At 35.6% G+C, this 18,100-nt stretch overlaps 1 protein-coding gene across 6 annotated transcripts in view; it reads right to left on the bottom strand.

The window, feature by feature from the left end:
- Positions 1–18,100, bottom strand: part of LOC123536542 (trans-L-3-hydroxyproline dehydratase-like) — a 42,245-nt gene that overhangs the window by 23,204 nt on the left and 941 nt on the right. For 5 of the 6 annotated variants that reach the window (XM_045319804.2, XM_045319814.2, XM_045319839.2 and 2 more), the window contains exons 3-5: positions 12,117–12,269; positions 11,699–11,832; positions 9,860–10,137 (exon numbers count right to left, since the gene is read on the bottom strand). In XM_045319804.2, the coding sequence (XP_045175739.1) occupies positions 9,877–10,137; positions 11,699–11,832; positions 12,117–12,269 (548 nt within the window). In that variant the 3' untranslated portion in view covers positions 9,860–9,876. Of the gene's footprint in view, positions 1–9,854; positions 10,138–11,698; positions 11,833–12,116; positions 12,270–18,100 lie in introns of those variants that run through there. The other variant, XM_053548808.1, reaches the window with a different exon arrangement.

The following is an 18,100-nucleotide window of genomic DNA, read 5'->3' as shown; positions in this document are numbered from 1 at the left end:
ACATTTTCTTTTATCATATAAAATTCATTCTCAGAAATCTCTTCAGTTACACCCATATGATACATTATGAATATATTATGAATACAAAGCCCGCCCGCTTAGCTCAGTATAGGGAGAGCGTTGGTCTGCGAATCGCGTGGTCGCGAATTCGATCCCCGGGCGGGGCGTATGTTCTCCGTAACGATTTGATAAAAGACATTGTGTCTGAAATCATTCATCCTCCACCTCTGATAATTCATGTGGGGAAGATGGCAGTTACTTGCGGAGAACAGGTTTGTACTGGTACAGAATCCAGGAACACTGGTTAGGCAAACTGCCCGCCGTTACATGACTGAAATACTGTTGAAAAACGGCGTTACAAACAAACATTATGAATATATTTTAATGAACACTTTCTTACCTTTCTCGTAGTTAACTTCCCTAACCAGGAGCATAGTCGGGAATTTCTTAAGGTTTAGGAGTATATCACCAAAACACAGAAATATTTTATAAACGAACAGCATCGTTACCAATATTTTACCTGACTATTACATGTTCTGCTGTACTGCCCCGTACTTTAAATATTCTGAAAAAGTTGTCCCCCTTTGAAAATAAATGCCATTTGTAAAGAAATAAAAATAAACAATTGCTGAAAACTGTCTTCTACCTAGTGATGTGAAATTTCAACACTCGCACGCTATTGCAACTGCATCAAAACGAACATGTGTAACAGTTCCTTGAAAATGGTGAGTTTTTAAAGGTAAACTGACACTTGTTTTGTAGAATAATATACACGCTATCATTACAAAATTTACAAAAACTGATTGGCTAATATAATTAGATAAATTCTATTATCAGTTTGCAATTTTCGGGATTTAACAGCATTCCATAAAATTCTTTTTCAAACAAAGCTCTTGTTTTAATAAGATATTTCTTTTTAGTTACATAAGCAGAATCAACTGAAAAATTCGGATATGTTTTACCATGTGGTTTTGTTATCGGGCTGTTTGTTATCTGGCGTATATTCATGAGTTATTGTACTGCCCCTCTTCCTGTTGCGACCGATCAAAACAAACAACTGGCAGGCCGAAGGTAAGAAATCGTCTTCAAATTAATTATTTTGCTTTACATCGTGTGTATTTAAGTAATACGATAAGTTGAACAAAGATATGTGTATGTGGTGATATAACAGATGAAACAGACAAGTAATGCATTGTATGGTAATTCACTCGACCAAGTCACGAAACTGGCGAATAACATGTCAAATTGATTTGCAATCCAATAATCCATGTTGTTTTCTGAAATAAGCATGCATATTCCATATATATGTAAATAAGATGTTGCAAAGTTATTGCGTTATTGAAAGAAATTACTTTTTATCTAGACCTTAAAATACATTCACTGTATACCGACTTGCCAATTTTGATACACCGTATTCTATGGAAGCGCTGGTGGGACATTTATGAGTTAACATTTAGCAGTTAATACTAATACGAGTTATGACTTATTTATTGCTTAACACTTAAAACTAAAGTTTCGCGCCAAAAGTCGATCTACAACCAAGAAGTACAAACCTGTTCTCCGCAAGTAACTGCCAACTTCACCACATGAATCAGAGGTGGAGGACAAATGATTTCAGACACAATGTATTTTATCAAATCGTCACGGAGAACATACGCCTCGCCCAGGGCTCTAACTCACTACCCTGAAATCCGTATATCTGCCCTCTCCCTACTGAACTAAGCGAGCCTGCTTACAACCAAGATGGACGATAGAAAAGAAGCGGGTCACGTAAGTCAAATATTTATTATTTGACCTCGCCCAATCGAAGGTGTGAGAGATATTCTTTATTCATGGCGTTTGTCTGTCCGTTTGTGCTGCTACTAATCACATCTAAAAGGAGTTTGGCGATTCTCTGCCAAGACAGTATAAGCCTGCTCTATTCGTAAAACATTGCCGCCAGGTGAATCTAGTCAAAACATTTTGACGCTGTAAGTTGATTCTGGCATATTTTCGTCAATAGTTCATCTGGGTAGAGAAATTATGTCGACTTGAAGAATTATTTGTAATGAAATGTAACATTATGGCAAGTACATGTATATTTTTGTATATGAAAGGGACAGGTATAGGCTAGTGTGGATTCATTGAACATTATGTTTTTTCATTTGACGTTTTTAAATCAAGTAATACTAATCAAAATAAAGCAAATACAACGGAAAAGAAAATATCACAAACTCGTTTATATTAAAATTACTGTAATTTTCAATAAATCCGCATAAACTGACGCTTTCATATCTTTGCAGCAATTTCATATCAATGAATAGTTCGAGTAATAACTTGGAATTGCTTGATGAAACTTAACAAACTTGATCCGTAGCGTCATTATAAGGTCCATATTTATATTTTAGATGTCATATTTGGCATATAGGTACTAGTAGATGGCTATAAAATGATACAAAGAACACATGGACCTGGTCAATAGGACAAAGACAATTTCATAGCAAGGTCAAATCTGTCTGTAATTATTTTTTGTCCAGAGCATAAATTTATAACTAATCTAGGTATTGATAAATAGCTAGGTGTGCAGAGCATATGAACTTCATTGGTAGGTCAATTTCAAAGTCACAGACTCAGTTTTTAAGTATTGAGTACAGTGTACTATAGAAGTTGAAACGTTTCAATATTCTGTCAATAGATGTATATACCAGTGGATGGGTGAACATGTGTCGTTTTGACATCTCTTGTCGTCAGTCATTTGTATAAAGATGAGAGTTATAGGGCCGTGAACCGATACAATGTAGTTATTTTTACTGGGTTAGTCAAAGGTCTCAGGTTTGACCTTGTATCATATCAGGTATGTTGTGGGAATGTAGGGTGAGGGCATCATTGTGACTGGTATTGGTATTCGGCAAAGTTTACCAATTATTACAATAGCATTTTGCAGTATCCATATCAATACGTTTTGTCAATTTCAGTGTGATCCTGCCAATACCATCCAACAGAAGAAGAGGAGGAAATATGACACGCTTCACAAAGCTATAAAGGAGAAGCTATCGTGTATTCTAACACGACCAGCAAATAAGCTACATACATGTAGAGCAAAGTTTATCTCTGGTTATTCTGTAATAACCCACGCGCGTGCAATGACGTCATCCGATCCAGATGCGTAGCACGGTCGTAAAAAGTAGTTACCATTTTTTCCAACACTGTTGATACTAGTATGTCGTGTTAGAATCGAAATAACAAGTTCCCAAGTGTGATTTATCGTAGAATAACCCGAGTTTTTCGTTCCTGTGCGAAACAATATATCACGAAGGCCTACGGCCTTCGTGATATATTCTTACACATAAGAACTCAAAACACGGGTTATTCTACGATAAACCACACTTGGGAACTTATTATTTCCTTTGTAACAAGTGCAAACAATGGATGGATTAGAACATCCACCTATATCAAAGAACAACTTATGTCAGTAAATTTTGGACAGAAAAGTTCGGACATAGTCAAAAGTTGATGCATCGACGGGAAAATGGTTCATCAGTTATCTGTTGATACAAATTTAAGATTCTTCCGGAAAAGTCCATGAGTCAAAAGATACTGTCTATATTATGCTGAGGATTTGGTAAATAAATTGTCACGACAGGACATTGTCAAAGGTCAGGGATGAAACTACATGTATATGGCGATTCCTTGAAGTGTACTGAAAGTGCACTTATTAACAGTGCCACATTGCTGTACTTCTTTCACACATCGAACAACACCGTTTATATTTTATGCTTTTAATACGGGTAAAACAAGTATCAGAGAGGCAAACAGCATGGTAGTAATGTAATATGATATAGCATATCCGTCACATTCATGTGAATACTACAATTGTTTAAATGTTTAATTTGTCCAAATTGAATATTAATACATGCATTCTGTGGAACCGTTCATGAATCAATGATATGTGTGTTCTCGTGTACTTTCACTTTGATTGTTATTCAATGTTGAATTTCCTGAATATTTTTATGAAGTACTAAATGATAAGTCTTAATTGATAAGTCTTTAACTGCTAAGTCCTAACACTTAACTAACAAGTCTTAATTGATAAGTCCTAACACTTAACACTTAACTGACAAGTCTTAATTGAAAAGTCCTTACACTTAACTTAACTGATAAGTCTTTTAAAAATGAATAACATAGTCTTTTCAGTTTTAGTTTTTTGTTTCAGGTTTTACACAGTTAATGTAGCTTATTTTGATGCATTATTAATAATCTGTTTACTGATGAATACAAGTGGTATATAAAAGACTTAAGTATCTGTGTTTCATGATTTTGTTAGGGCATGTCAAAATGTTCTGAATAAAAGGTGTTTACAGGTATGTTTTGCTCTTATGCTTGCATATTTACATTGTCCAATAAATATCCATCAGTATTTCGTGCAGTACTATTTCTTTTTATTTTTGTTGAACTGTCATATGATTTGCCACAACGTGCATAAAATTTAGAAAAAAGGAAATAGCTGCAAGTGAAAATTTTCGAGTGCTTGGATCAATGAAAAGACTCGGAATTATGAGAAAGAGGCATAAATGAGTACCAGCAATTTCTTTTTCTTTTTGGAACCATTAGACATGAATTATCAGAGGTGCAGGACGAATGATTTCAGATACAATGTCTTTTATCAAATCGTCACTGAGAACATACGCCCCGCCCGGGGATCGAACTCGCGACCCCGCTTTAGATGTTGTTTTATGGTTTATTTGCGTTATATAATTTTCAAAACTTGTGCGTTTTGCCTTTTTAATGAACTCTACTGCCTTATTACGTAGTGACCTGTATTTCTGAAGGTTTTCTTCGTTTTTATTTCTACTATAATTTTTTTTTGCATTCTCCCTTTGTTTAACCGCATTTGCACATTCCTCAGTCCACCAGGGTATAACCTTTTTCCTTTGTTATTATTTTTGACCATTGGAATACTCTTTTTACTAATGCTATAGACATCATTAATAGATTGTGTGTGATTTCCGTCCACTGTCTTTTCCTCAGTGCTATAATGAAAATGCCTAATTGCAAAATCATGATATTGGTCCCAGTTTGCTTTACCTATTTTATATTTACGGGTGGTATGAATCGCCTCTGTTCTTATTACACACTCTAATCCGCCAATAATATGGGAAAATGAAATCGCATTCTGTGTCATCCATCTACCTACTAGTATTTATACCTTAGCAGAAATGAGCTTTGATTGGTGCTATTTATAGAATTTATTTCTGACTGGTCCAAATTCCAACTAAGTGTTTTACAACGAGTATTTGCTCTATCAAATACTTGGTTACCTTTTACTATTGTACATAACATAATGTCTAATGCTGGGATCCAGCTAACACTGTAATTAACCCAAATCGTCCATAAATGACCAAAATCCTATTATTTACAGCAATTCAACTATAATTATAACAATGATACAATGAAAACGGAGTCAAGCTCTGTCTCACTTATTTGTTACATTAGTAATATATTAAATATACAAATTATTCTGACAGCCATGAATAAATTATATAAACTCTTAAAGTCCCACTTGTGTCATTTTATGCAATAAATTGTCCGAGCAACAAGTTATGATTTAAATCTACTTTGCAAATCGAAAAAAAGAAACAATCGTAAACTCAGTGGCATTTTCTTGTCGAATTTAATTACGTGCATTGAAATAAAGTGTCATTTATCAGTATTGTTTTGCACTTTTCTTCAGGTTTGGTTAGTTTGAAATTCTATACATATATTAACAGGTTTATCTGTTAACAGCTGTAGTTGATGTATCTGAGGAATTCATTAAGGATGGCTTGCGAAATGTAGGTGGTTCTACCAAGGTGTGAACAGGCACAAAGACAAATTGCTCAAGTGAAGCAAATATATAATTATAAATCATTCTATAGAGCATTGCACGAGGGAAACGATCACAGCACAGGGAACCCCGTGGTATGTCCACTGTGTGCACAGGGAACCCCGTGGTATGTCCACTGTGTGCACAGGGAACCCCGTGGTCCGTGGTATGTCCACTGTGAGGAGCGCTTCTTCAAGGCCAAATTTACACAGTTATTTAAAGTATGTACACATTTATAAATCAGCACTGCTATCACAATCTATCCAATTTTCATCCTCCTGAATTATGTAGCAACATATATGGTGGGCGATAACTTCAAACATCTTTTTGATGGTGTTGCTCTTTGGGTTTGCGACTTCTTATCACTGTTTTTGGTCGGAAGTGTGTGAGGTTGGCGAGAAGTTCGACATTGGACATTGGATAAGAGAACGCTATTGGACATTTAAAGCGTGAAGTTGGTGAGAAGTTCGACATCCGACATTGGACATTGGATAAGAGAACGCCATTGGACATTTAAAGCGTGAAGTTGGCGAGAAGTTCGACATTGGACATTGGATAAGAGAACGCCATTGGACATTTAAAGCGTGAAGTTGGTGAGAAGTTCGACATCCGACATTGGACATTGGATAAGAGAACGCCATTGGACATTTAAAGCGTGAAGTTGGTTAGAAGTTCGACATCCGACATTGGACATCGGATAAGAGAACGACATTGGACATTTAAAGCGTGAAGTTCGCGAGAAGTTCGACATCCGACATTGGACATTGGATAAGAGAACGCCATTGGACATTTAAAGCGTGAAGTTGGCGAGGAGAACGCCATTGGACATTTAAAGCGTGAAGTTTGCGAGAAGTTCGACATCCGACATTGGACATTGGATAAGAGAACGCCGTTGGACATCTAAAGCTTGAAGTTGATGAGAAGTTCGACATCCGACATTGGACATTGGATAAGAGAAAGCCATTGGACATTTAAAGCGTGAGGTTTGCGAGAAGTTCGACATCCGACATTGGACATTGGATAAGAGAATTATTATTATTATTATTATTATTATTATTATTATTATACCAGATTTATATAGCGCCCTTTTCATGATAAACACGTTCATATAGCAAACGCAGCCACACAGGGCGCGGAATCATCCTCTATTAGTACAGACACAGAGCGATCTGACCAGAGGAACAGAGTGAGATAAAGCCCCCAGAACAGATAGAGAGAAATCCTTTTTTTTAGATACAGACTTGTCTGGCTAACTTAGCCTAGCTCTTTGCGAACAGACAGTCTGGTTCTTTAACGTGCCCGGTGTATAGCACCGATACACGCGAAGCCGTCTTTCCTGGGAAGAACCAGTACAGGCCTCTAAGTTAGGTGGGATACACTCAAGAGCATCTCAAAAATTTCCAGTGTCTGGAGCGGGATTCGAACCCCGGACCTCTGGATTGACAGTCAAGCGTGTTACCACTAGACCACCGGCCCAAGAGAACGCCAGTGGACATTTAAAGCGTGAAGTTGGTGATAAGTTAAACATTTGGCATTGAACATTCGAATCCAGAACGACATTGGACATTCAAACCCAGATCGACATTAAGTGAATAAAGATCTGTTTCCTCTGAAAATGGATGAAAACGATAATAGAAGGAACAGTCGAAACTCCTACGTGACTGCATTTTGCAGTCGCTGATCTTTTAGCTCATGCGTTATAATAATAATAATAATAATAATAATAATAACTTTATTTTCTGAAGGTTACATACTAAGTGTAAAATACAGATATTATACAATTTATTTCCAGTATGGCCTTCAACTGATATGCATTCACACATACATACAATCATACAGTCAATTTATAATTAAACATTTATACAAAAATACACATATCAGAATTACTTAAATTTTCTCGACAAACACGTCTCAAATTAACGAAGTCTTAAATAAACGTAATACAAATGTATAACAATAACTATGTTTTAAAAGAATTACCATGCGTCACAAAGATTATACATGACAATTAAGATGTACAAAAAAGAGAGTCTGTCCCATAAAATACTAGTAATAAATAGTTCCAGATTTGAATAATAAGATACATGTAATATGAATATTATTATAATTGGAAACGAATACAGTAACATCAGTTCAACAAAATTCTTGTATTTACAAGTAATTAATTGCTAAAAACTATTGTAACAAGAAAAAATTCTTTAAATCATGCTTGAACGCAGTTATATTATTATTATGAAGTTTAATGTAAGAAGGAAGTGAATTCCATATGTGTGCAGCTAAATGTTTGTTTCAAGTAGTTCGTTTTAGGTTTAACAATAGAAAGATCCGTTTTCGGTTGAGCGCAGACTGTAATGGTCATTATGAACAAAATAAAAATCTCTGCAAAGATGTAATTTTATCAATGTCCGATTTGTGACAAAGTCTCCAGACATTGCAACAATATTCCATGGTTGACATAATATATGCATTGTGATACAATAGTTTCATCTCATCTGTTAAGAAAAATGCATTTCTTCTAAGTAGAGCAATTTTTGAGTTTAGTTTATTGGCCACGGTACTGACGTGGGATTGCCAAGACAGAGTTTCATCGATATATACACCTAGAACTTTCTGACACTTCACGTTTTCAATGACCGAACCGTCTAAAATTAACTCAAGTTTTTTAGTATGTTTTATTTTGACTCTAGTGCTCAATACCATACATTTTGTTTTTGAAGGATGAAGTGACATGTTATTTATTTTACACCAATTATGAACACTATTTAGGCTATACTGAAGTTCAGACTGAATTTTTGTAATACTGTTGGCAGATTTATGTAAGGTGGAGTCATCGGCATATAGATCAATGCTGGTAGTATTTGAAATTAACGCCATGTCATTGATATATATCAGAAAAAGAAGGGGTCCTAGTATGGATACTTGCGGGACACCGGTTTGTACTGTTATTCTTTTGGAATGCAGCTTCTTTACTTCTAGAGTCTGTGTTCGATTAGCTAAATAAGATTTAAATATATCCATGTTCTTATTTCAATGCACATAATTAAATTCGACAAGAAAATGCCAATGTTCTGTCTGTAAAATGGTAAAGTTTCAATTTATAAATCAGTATTTCATGATCCACCATATCAAAAGCTTTCCTAAAGTCAAGAAAGATAGTTCGATCATGAATGGCTTCCAAGAAATCTAATTCATCATTAATGACAAAAACATATTGCAAGAATGTATCAGTGATATCATGGAAATGGTAATGTATTTTTGGTGGAAGAACATAATGGAAATCATGCTTTTACATTGTTTACCTGCTATTTTCGCATGGTTTTCCAAAGTTATTGAGAAAAGTGTTTAGAATTGCTTGAAAACAAATAGCAACGAGTATTCTGAAATGGGAGAACATCTTGCGCTGTATGCCGTCATTGACAATAATTTCTAAATAACAGATAAAGACAATTTTCTCCCCAAAATCACCCAAAACCGCTCCTTTTGATATGAGATAGTCCGGCATCTTAAAGTAACCATTGGACGCTGTGGATACTTTCATATCGTTTTATTTTTTATTGACCTAAACCCAGTCTTGAAAAGTAAAATCATAAATGTCTGAAGTATACAAATGGGCTGATTTCGTTCCAAGGAAAGACCATATATCAGATATGTCTCAAAATTTAATAACAGCAATTAATCTCACATTTTTTCGCATACCCACATGTTATCCTTATCCTGTATATATACCGAGCAGCTTTTATCTTTGATTTTCGTTATTGCTTAAAAATTGAATATCTTTCAAAATATAGTCCCCTCATTCACAGAAACAACATATTCGGCGGGGATATAAATTCACTGAATTTGCTTGTTATTTCTAAATCCAGCTGGATTGCAGTATTTTGGGAGTTGTCTGTAAACAGTCCGGTATTTTAGTTTAGAAGATAGGGAGTCACGGTAGTCATTGCAACTTGTAAGGTGAATTGAGAAAAACTTTACTTCAAGCATTAGGTGTTCGGCAGGGAAAAACCAAAGCCTGCATCGAACATTTGCAGATTTTATTTCAACAAAAATCCTTTCCCTATTTCGTCGTCCGCTTCGAGTGTAAAAACGCTGGACCCCATGTAGTGTCCTTTGCCGGACACTTCAACAATTACCGCGTCCTGTGAGCCAATTTTCACTTGTTTAACGACCCTTGCGACAAACTTTGATCCGGCAGGACCTCTGAATGTACGTTTCTGACCGAGTTTGATCAACCCACGATGAAACTGTTGTGCCATACGTGCTGTAGTTCCCGATCCGCACGGTGACCTGTCAACCTGAAAACAATGAATTACAGGCATAACAGTAACCTGTGTTTTAGTACTTTTCCTGCAAGGTTTTTACCAGATTCTGATGTATTTCAGCCACTGTAAAAATACATTTATTATACGTTTCAAATGTATAAAATGTCTGTAATCCAGAAATTAATTCTGCTAAAGCGAAAGGGGCCTCCGTGGCCGAGTGGTTAAGCTCGTTGTCTCCGGCTCGCATATCATTTGAAGCGGAGGAAACCTCGTGGGTTCGAAACCTCGCTTTGGGTGTATTAAATTCTTTCAAGTCAGGAAGCCATCCAGTTGGTTTTAGGAAGATCGATGGGTCTCTCCAGGTCTATCCAGGTTTCCACTCGTGATCAGAACATCTGGGGTCTCCAACAAAAATCGCCAAAATTATAATCTACAGTTGTATCGGTGTGACGTCAAACTCAACAAAAACAAAAAAGAAGTATGGTTAGCTTATGTAGTTGATATCCGGTGCCTTTTGATGATGAAACTTCTAATGAAATCTGATAAACCAAACATATGTATAAACCAAATGTGTGACTTTACAATACAGGTATTTATAAGTTTTTTTCTCGGGTTTATATGCCGTTCGTATGTACTGTAATAAAATTGTAGATATACAAGACACAAAGTTCAACTCTATTTACATTTTAATCTACACAAAATTCATGATATAAAGTGTATGTACAGCAATTGTTTCAATTTGATAGGTTCTCTTCCTCTCACATATCTGCGACTCCTTCACTTCAAAGACCCTCCAATCAGCCAGAAAATAATCTAGAAAAAGCCCAGAAAATATGCAAACGACCCCTTTTATACCAGTTACAAAACACTGAAAGCTATCCCCCAAATATAGAATGCTATCTCATAAATTATAACATTAGCCTTTGCAAGCTAGGTACATGTAGCCTAGAATGAGCTACATGTTGAAATACACACTGACCCTAGCTGACCCTAGCTGACACCAGCATCCGAGAATCTCTGCAATGAAATACTCTAAGGGAAAATAATAAGACAACATTTAAAGTCTTATTACAACAGTACTTTTAGCTGCTTAATTTTCAGATTCAGAATAAGAACCATATATGCACGTCATTTAGTTCATAATGTACTTATAACAAAATAGAACTCGGAAATCAGAAAGAGGATGCCGTGTCCTTGAAATTTTGTGAAACTGGTTTGGAAAAATTTAGACCTCATGCAATCTTTTAGAATGGCGGTATATTACTATAGAAAATCGCAAGTTTGGTGACATTTTTACAAACAGAATTTATTCTGTAATGTAAGTTTTAATGAAACTTTTCACAATCAAACTGTCATTTATATATTCAAATGAAATGTATACGTCCGTGAGGTATCTGCTCGCAAGTTTTCCCAGACCAAAGTTTGCAGATTCCATGCGGATTTGATATGTCAACATATTTTATCGTGATTTATAAATGTACACACCGAATAACATTGATCATTCGCTATATTCTACGATAGACACAGTGTTACTTCCCCTTAAACAATATTCTTTTTAAATGTGCTTCCATGACCTATAACAACTAATACACACCTCTTTATCCGCAAAAACACACGTATGTGAAGCATCGCTGTATTCATCTTTTCCATCTGTCAGTATAGTACCATACAGGAAAGCCAGGTCCGAATTCTCAGGATGGGTCAGTTTCAAAACACCCTTCAATGTCTCTACAATTGAAGTGCAAAGTTTGAGCTGTCTCATCTATTTTAACTATAATGTCACGATAGGGTGAATGTTGAACAGAATTTAAATGTTTTAGAGTCATGTTTTACGATGATAAAATTCAACAACAACCCGTGAATATTTATCTTTTATCAACGTTTCCCTTACGCCTTCATCAGGATAAATACATATTTTTTAAGAGTCATGTTTTGGCACAGTAAATTTAAAAGGCAAGAAACTCAATTTTTTCAATAATTTGATAATTACATGAACGTAGTTTGTACTTTACCTGTAACTGTGCCTGCGGCATTGCGTAGCTGATCAGTGGGTGTAGTGGACAGATCAAATCCTAGCCGTTCGGCTGGCAGAAACGCAAAGAATGCACCACCGTAACTGACGTCTACAGTCACAATACCGTAGCCGGGAACATCAACTTCTATATCTACAAATCACAGCGAAAATAGTGATTAGAATCTCTGGTAAACAACAGAGCTACCTCTTTCAGAGGTATACGGTAAATCGCTCTGTCGCAACTTCCGAGCTAGTATATGTATATATAAAAGAACGTCATTTATTTTAGGTCGATTGTGAAGGAAGTTCTACAACTTATAATTTCCCACAGTAGTGGTCGCTGATAAGCGTACTAATGTAAGTCTATATCTGCATGTACTTCTCGTCTGGCTATCAGCGTGTAACATTATCGCTTTCGCATTAACCGTTAATAAATAAACTTAACTTTTAACCATCAGTATTCAAATGTAACAATGTCAGTGGAATATATCTGATTTTATCTCTGGGTGGAGGCCTTCGCACCCTTGAAAGCTTCTTCCATTGCCCTTTTTCTTTTGGTTCTTTGGCTGTGTTTAATTCAAAATACCTCCTTTTCTTACGTTTTTGTTCTGCCGGCTATGGCAGCGTCCTGGTTCCAGCACAGAGATTTAAATTTGTCTTACGTACGACTTAGTATCTCCTACGTAGGATTTAGTATCTCCTACGTAGGACATAGTATCTCCTACGTAGGACTTAGCATCTCCTACGTAGGACATAGTATCTCCTACGTAGGACTTAGCATCTCCTACGTAGGACATAGTATCTCCTACGTAGAAGCTAGTATCTCCTACGTAGGACTTAGTATCTCCTACGTAAGATACACTATCTCCTATGTATGACTTAGTATTTCCTACGTAGGAGATATTAAGTACTACGTAGGAGTTAGTATCTCCTACGTAGGATATAGTATCTCCTACGTAGGACTTAGTATCTCCAACATAGGACTTAGTATCTCCTACGTAGGAGATATTAAATACAACGTAGGAGTTAGTATCTCCTACGTAGGACATACTATCTCCTACATAGGACATAGTATATCTAAGAGATACTAACCCCTATGCAGGAGATACTAAGCACTACGTAGGAGATACTAACTCCTACGTAGTACTTAATATCTCCTACTTAGGAGATACTAAGTCCTACGTAGGAGATACTAAGTCCTACGTAGGAGATACTAAGTCCTACGTAGGAGATACTAAGTCTTATGTAGGAGATATTAACTCCTACGTAGGAGTTACCTAGTGCTACGTAGCAGATAGTATGTCCTGCGTAGGAGATAGTAAATTCTACATAGGAGATACTAAGTCCCACGTAGGAGATGCCAAGTCCAACGTAGGAGATACTAACTCCTACGTAGGAAATACAAAGTCCTACGTAGGAAATACAAAGTCCTACGTAGGAGATAATTAGTCCTACTTAGGAGATAATATGTCCTACATAGGAGATACTACGTCCTACGAAGGAGATACTAACTCCTATGTAGGAGACATTTTAAAAGTCCTACTATACGTAGGAGATACTAAGTTCTACGTAGGAGATAGTAAATCATACGTAAGACAAATTTAAATCTCTCTATATACTGGCACCAGGACGCTGCCATATAAAGCCGCATTAGCTCTAGTGGGTTTAATTTGTACACTAGTCAGTATGTATTTACAACTATGCTATGCAGCGATATTATATTGCGGAATGTCATGGGTCAGAAAGATAACAAAGCAACCGATAGGTAGACGGGTAGGTAGACTGGCTGTACTTAACAGTACTTGTCGTGATTACCCGCTAACAAACTGTAGGGAATCTAAAGTGATAGTATATTCATGGCATGAAAAGTAAAAAAGGGTCATTATCAAGCACGTCAAATATAACCAGAGTAACACAGGAGAGTACCATGAGAGATAAATACTTTTTTAAAGTTTTAAGCACCTCATCCATATATGTCAATTATTTCACTCTTGCTTCTTATATGCAAATATTTTGATATTCACTTATTGTTATTAATCAATTCTGATCCAATATTGTGGTTTCCTTTATAATACATGAATTGTGACCGTTGTCACGTGGATCTGGTGTGATTCGTGTCATATAAAATTCACAAAATTCTCAGTTAAAACGTTAAAGGCGCACCAAAGAATTACTGATTATTTGTGTTTCATATGGAAACCGACCGTGGACGGGAAAATGTACTAGCCCATTTCAATATGTAGGTGTAGGGTATATCATGTACAGTGGCATTTTCTTCCTGGTCTAGCGCCAGTGCAAGTACCTACTTACAAAGTAACAACAGTGACATATACTACACCAAGACAATGTGTTTATGTCTAAACATTTAATTGAATTGATATAGCAATATGCACAGTAATCGGTGTATTTAGGTAAACTAGATCACACTTTGTTTTTACAAAGGAAGATAGTTACTTATCTATGTTTTGAAACTATGCTGAAAAGACATTGACTGAATAACACATTTACTAAGGAAGGACCTAACATCAACGTTAGAAACCTAAGATTTCCGCCTCACCTGACAACTTGTTGTATCATATCTGTATTTTGAGAATGATTTTCATGAACTTTTTGTGGGAGAAAACAGTAGGTCAATAGATTGTGGTGGGTCTTTAAAGGTTCTTACACGTTAAAGACAATTACAAACTCATGAACAACCATTTTTGTCCAAAGTTTCATTTCTTTTTGGCGAATCAAAAATCATTATCAATTTTTATTCTTATCAAAAGCAGGCTCTTTTCTATTCGTGTATTGAAACACACAAGCTCAAAAACCACCCAGTTATTTCGGCATAGGATAGTCACCGAAATTATATAGCTCAGGCTGCAATATATGGCTGCAGATCTGACACCACTGCGTGAATATCTTTAATAGCCGCGTTAACGTTCTGCAACGTTGACATCGACTTAACTCTTTTATCACTGGATAAACTTGTCAATCTATTTATTTTCACCAGGGAAACGATTCGATTTTCTCTTGCTACAACCGAATACCTAATAAAAGCATTGTAACAATGAGCTTCGCTGGTAGTAGTCACGTTTCGCGTCTCACAGAATAAATAATTACCACCTTAACACCATTATTCATTATGTCATATTTCATAAATATATACATTACGAAATCTTCTAGAGCCGGATTTTTAGTTCCCCATCGGTGGAACACCGGAGGGAACTATAGGAATGCCATCCGTCCGTCTGTCCGTTCGCAAATCTGGATCCTGCAATTACTCAAAAAGTATTCAAGCTAGGTTCATAAAACTTGGTATGTGAATAGAGGACAATATGTAGATTTTGCAAGTACATGACTTATGCCTGTAGGTCAAAGGTCTAAGTCACTATTGAAGGTCAAGTAAAAATTGTTTCTGCTCCATAACTTTTATATGCATTGATGGATTTTTGAAACAATGTGTCAACGCATGAGCTATGCTTGTCGGTTAAAGGTCAATGTCACTGTAAAAATTTGTTTCTGCTCCATCACTTTTAATTGCATTGAAGGATTTTTTTTTATTATTATACAGAAATGTTCCCCATGATTAGACTATATGTCGCGCACTTGACCCCCACGGTTGTCGGTCAAAGGTCAAGGTCACTACTGAATGTCAAGTAAAATTGTTTTTTCACCGGTAGAGGACTTCTGTACTGCAATACTCGGTCATATGTTCAAATTTTCTTTGAAGCGTTTTTAAGTCCACGAGAGTATTTTAAATAATAATAAATCATAAACATAAAAGGAGTGAACATAATTGTTTGACGCAATAGCTGTCACACAACGCACAGGTGTATTAAAAGTTATTTGAATGATATCATTAATATGCAAATGTAAAGGAGATACATAACGAGACAGAAAAATACAGTTAAACACCAAAACCTTACCTGTTAAGGAGGTAGGTTACCTTGATATTTGTAAGTGCGCATGTCCAACCGGAAGCTAACGTGACGATTTACGACGATGTTTACGACAAACTAAATGTGTTTGTATATCCATTCTTCTGGAAATAAATCTTGAACCTGCCTCCAATCTTATGTTTAATGGTTTAATAATGCAGAAATAATGAATGAATTGCCGCAGAAACGCTTCAAAACATTGTTGCCTTAAAATGACGTCATTGACGTCATGACGTTACGTGTCAGTTACCGCGCAAAATTAATGGCTTTTATTTTGAAAGTACGTTATTCTGTGCTTTTTCTTTATTTGAACTATTTTTAAACAGTCATTATTTGCTGAAATACTTTTTATTAGTCTTTTGCTCTGAAAAATGATCAATATTTTGCTTCTTTTATGTAATTATATTGAAATGTTATGCGGAATGTAAGAAAATGTGTGATAGTAACTGCTGTGATTGGGAATATAGTTGGCTGAAAGGTAACTTATTACGGTCATTTACAAATAAAAATTGGAGGGTTTGATTTGTTATACCTATTTCCCAATTTCCGTTGATAATTTGTTACTTAAATACTAAAACTAAGCTCTAAAATTGTTCAAATTTCAGTATAAAATTGTGGTGTCTTGAATTAAATTGATGTTACCATGGAAACGAAGCCCGTGACCTTATGTCTAATTGTAAAATTCAAAAGCGTTGACACTGGTCTATTTAAGGAACACAGCTTCGGCTTTTTATTTTCATTTCAACAATATCCATGAGAATAATAGCAGCATGCAGAACGATTTTTCAATAAAAATGTCAGACGACGGGCACTGCTGTAAGTATTTTAAGCTGTGAAATTTGTTAAATTAACTGCAATTCATACGAAAATATTGCTAACGTTAGAAATAAGATGTTTTAAAGCTACATTAACAAGAAAGATAATTTTATATAATTTTTTATAAGAAATTACGATAAAAAGCAACATATAAGCTATTTTAAACATCTCTGTTGCCATGGTTACTCTAAACTTTAAGAAAAACACAGTACCATGTAAAGTTCTTGGTATTTTGCTAATCATATTACCCAAATATTCCATGTTGGTCAATAACAGAATGGCACTGAAGCCGTCGAAAACCCCGTTTTCATACATAATTCTTGAAAAAATGAGAGAAAATGCGTTACCATGGAAACACGAGCCCCGCGACATATACATTTTAAGCTTTTATTAGAAAGCTAATGCGCATACTAGTAAAACTATTAATTATGCAGACTTCTACGGATAACAATGAAACCAAAATACACTGAAAAGTGTTAAATATCCGCATTTTCCTTCTTCTTTCTATATAAAATACCCTAAGAGGGTCATGTACTTCAAACCTGGCTAAAAACTGTACTTGAAGGGACAGAGATAAACGGAGCTGAGATTGTAGCAGCTAAAACATTTAATTACACGAAATACAAAAAATCACTGCGGTTCAACTAATTTGAATTTACCCTGGTAACAAGGTAACCTACCTCCTTAAGGTCATGGCTAAGCAAATGAATGCTAAATGTAAGTTTAACGGTTAGCCCCAAATTCTAAGAAAAAATTCAAACAACACCATATCATAGAAAGAAAGGGTTGTTTTACATGAATATTGAACATCTAATAAAACATGTATGTTACTCTACAAATAATTGTTACTGTTTTATACATTGAATTTCGGGAAAATGACTGCATAAAGGTGCAACACTTCCGGACAGTTCAACGCCTTTAAAAACTCTCCATTTTCAAAGAACTGTTATATATCTTCATTTTGATGCATTTGCAATAGTGCCCCACTGCTGAAATTTCACATAACTATGTTGAACGTAGTCTTCAGTAATTGGTTTTTTATTATTTCTTTGCAAATGTCATTCATTTTAAAGGGGGTCAACTTTTTGAGAATATTTAAGTATCCAGTGTTATGGGACAGTACAGTAGAACACGTAATGGACAGGTAGATTGTTGGTATATATTATGTTTGTTTACCAAATATTTCTGTGTTCTGATTATATACCCCTAAACCTAAATGTTCACTGGCTATTATTTGCAAGAA

This window comes from Mercenaria mercenaria, chromosome 1 (genome assembly GCF_021730395.1).
Source record: "Mercenaria mercenaria strain notata chromosome 1, MADL_Memer_1, whole genome shotgun sequence".
Lineage (NCBI taxonomy): Eukaryota > Metazoa > Mollusca > Bivalvia > Venerida > Veneridae > Mercenaria > Mercenaria mercenaria.
The sequence above is the reverse complement of the archived record's forward strand: the minus strand, read 5'-3'. Positions and strand labels throughout refer to the sequence as shown.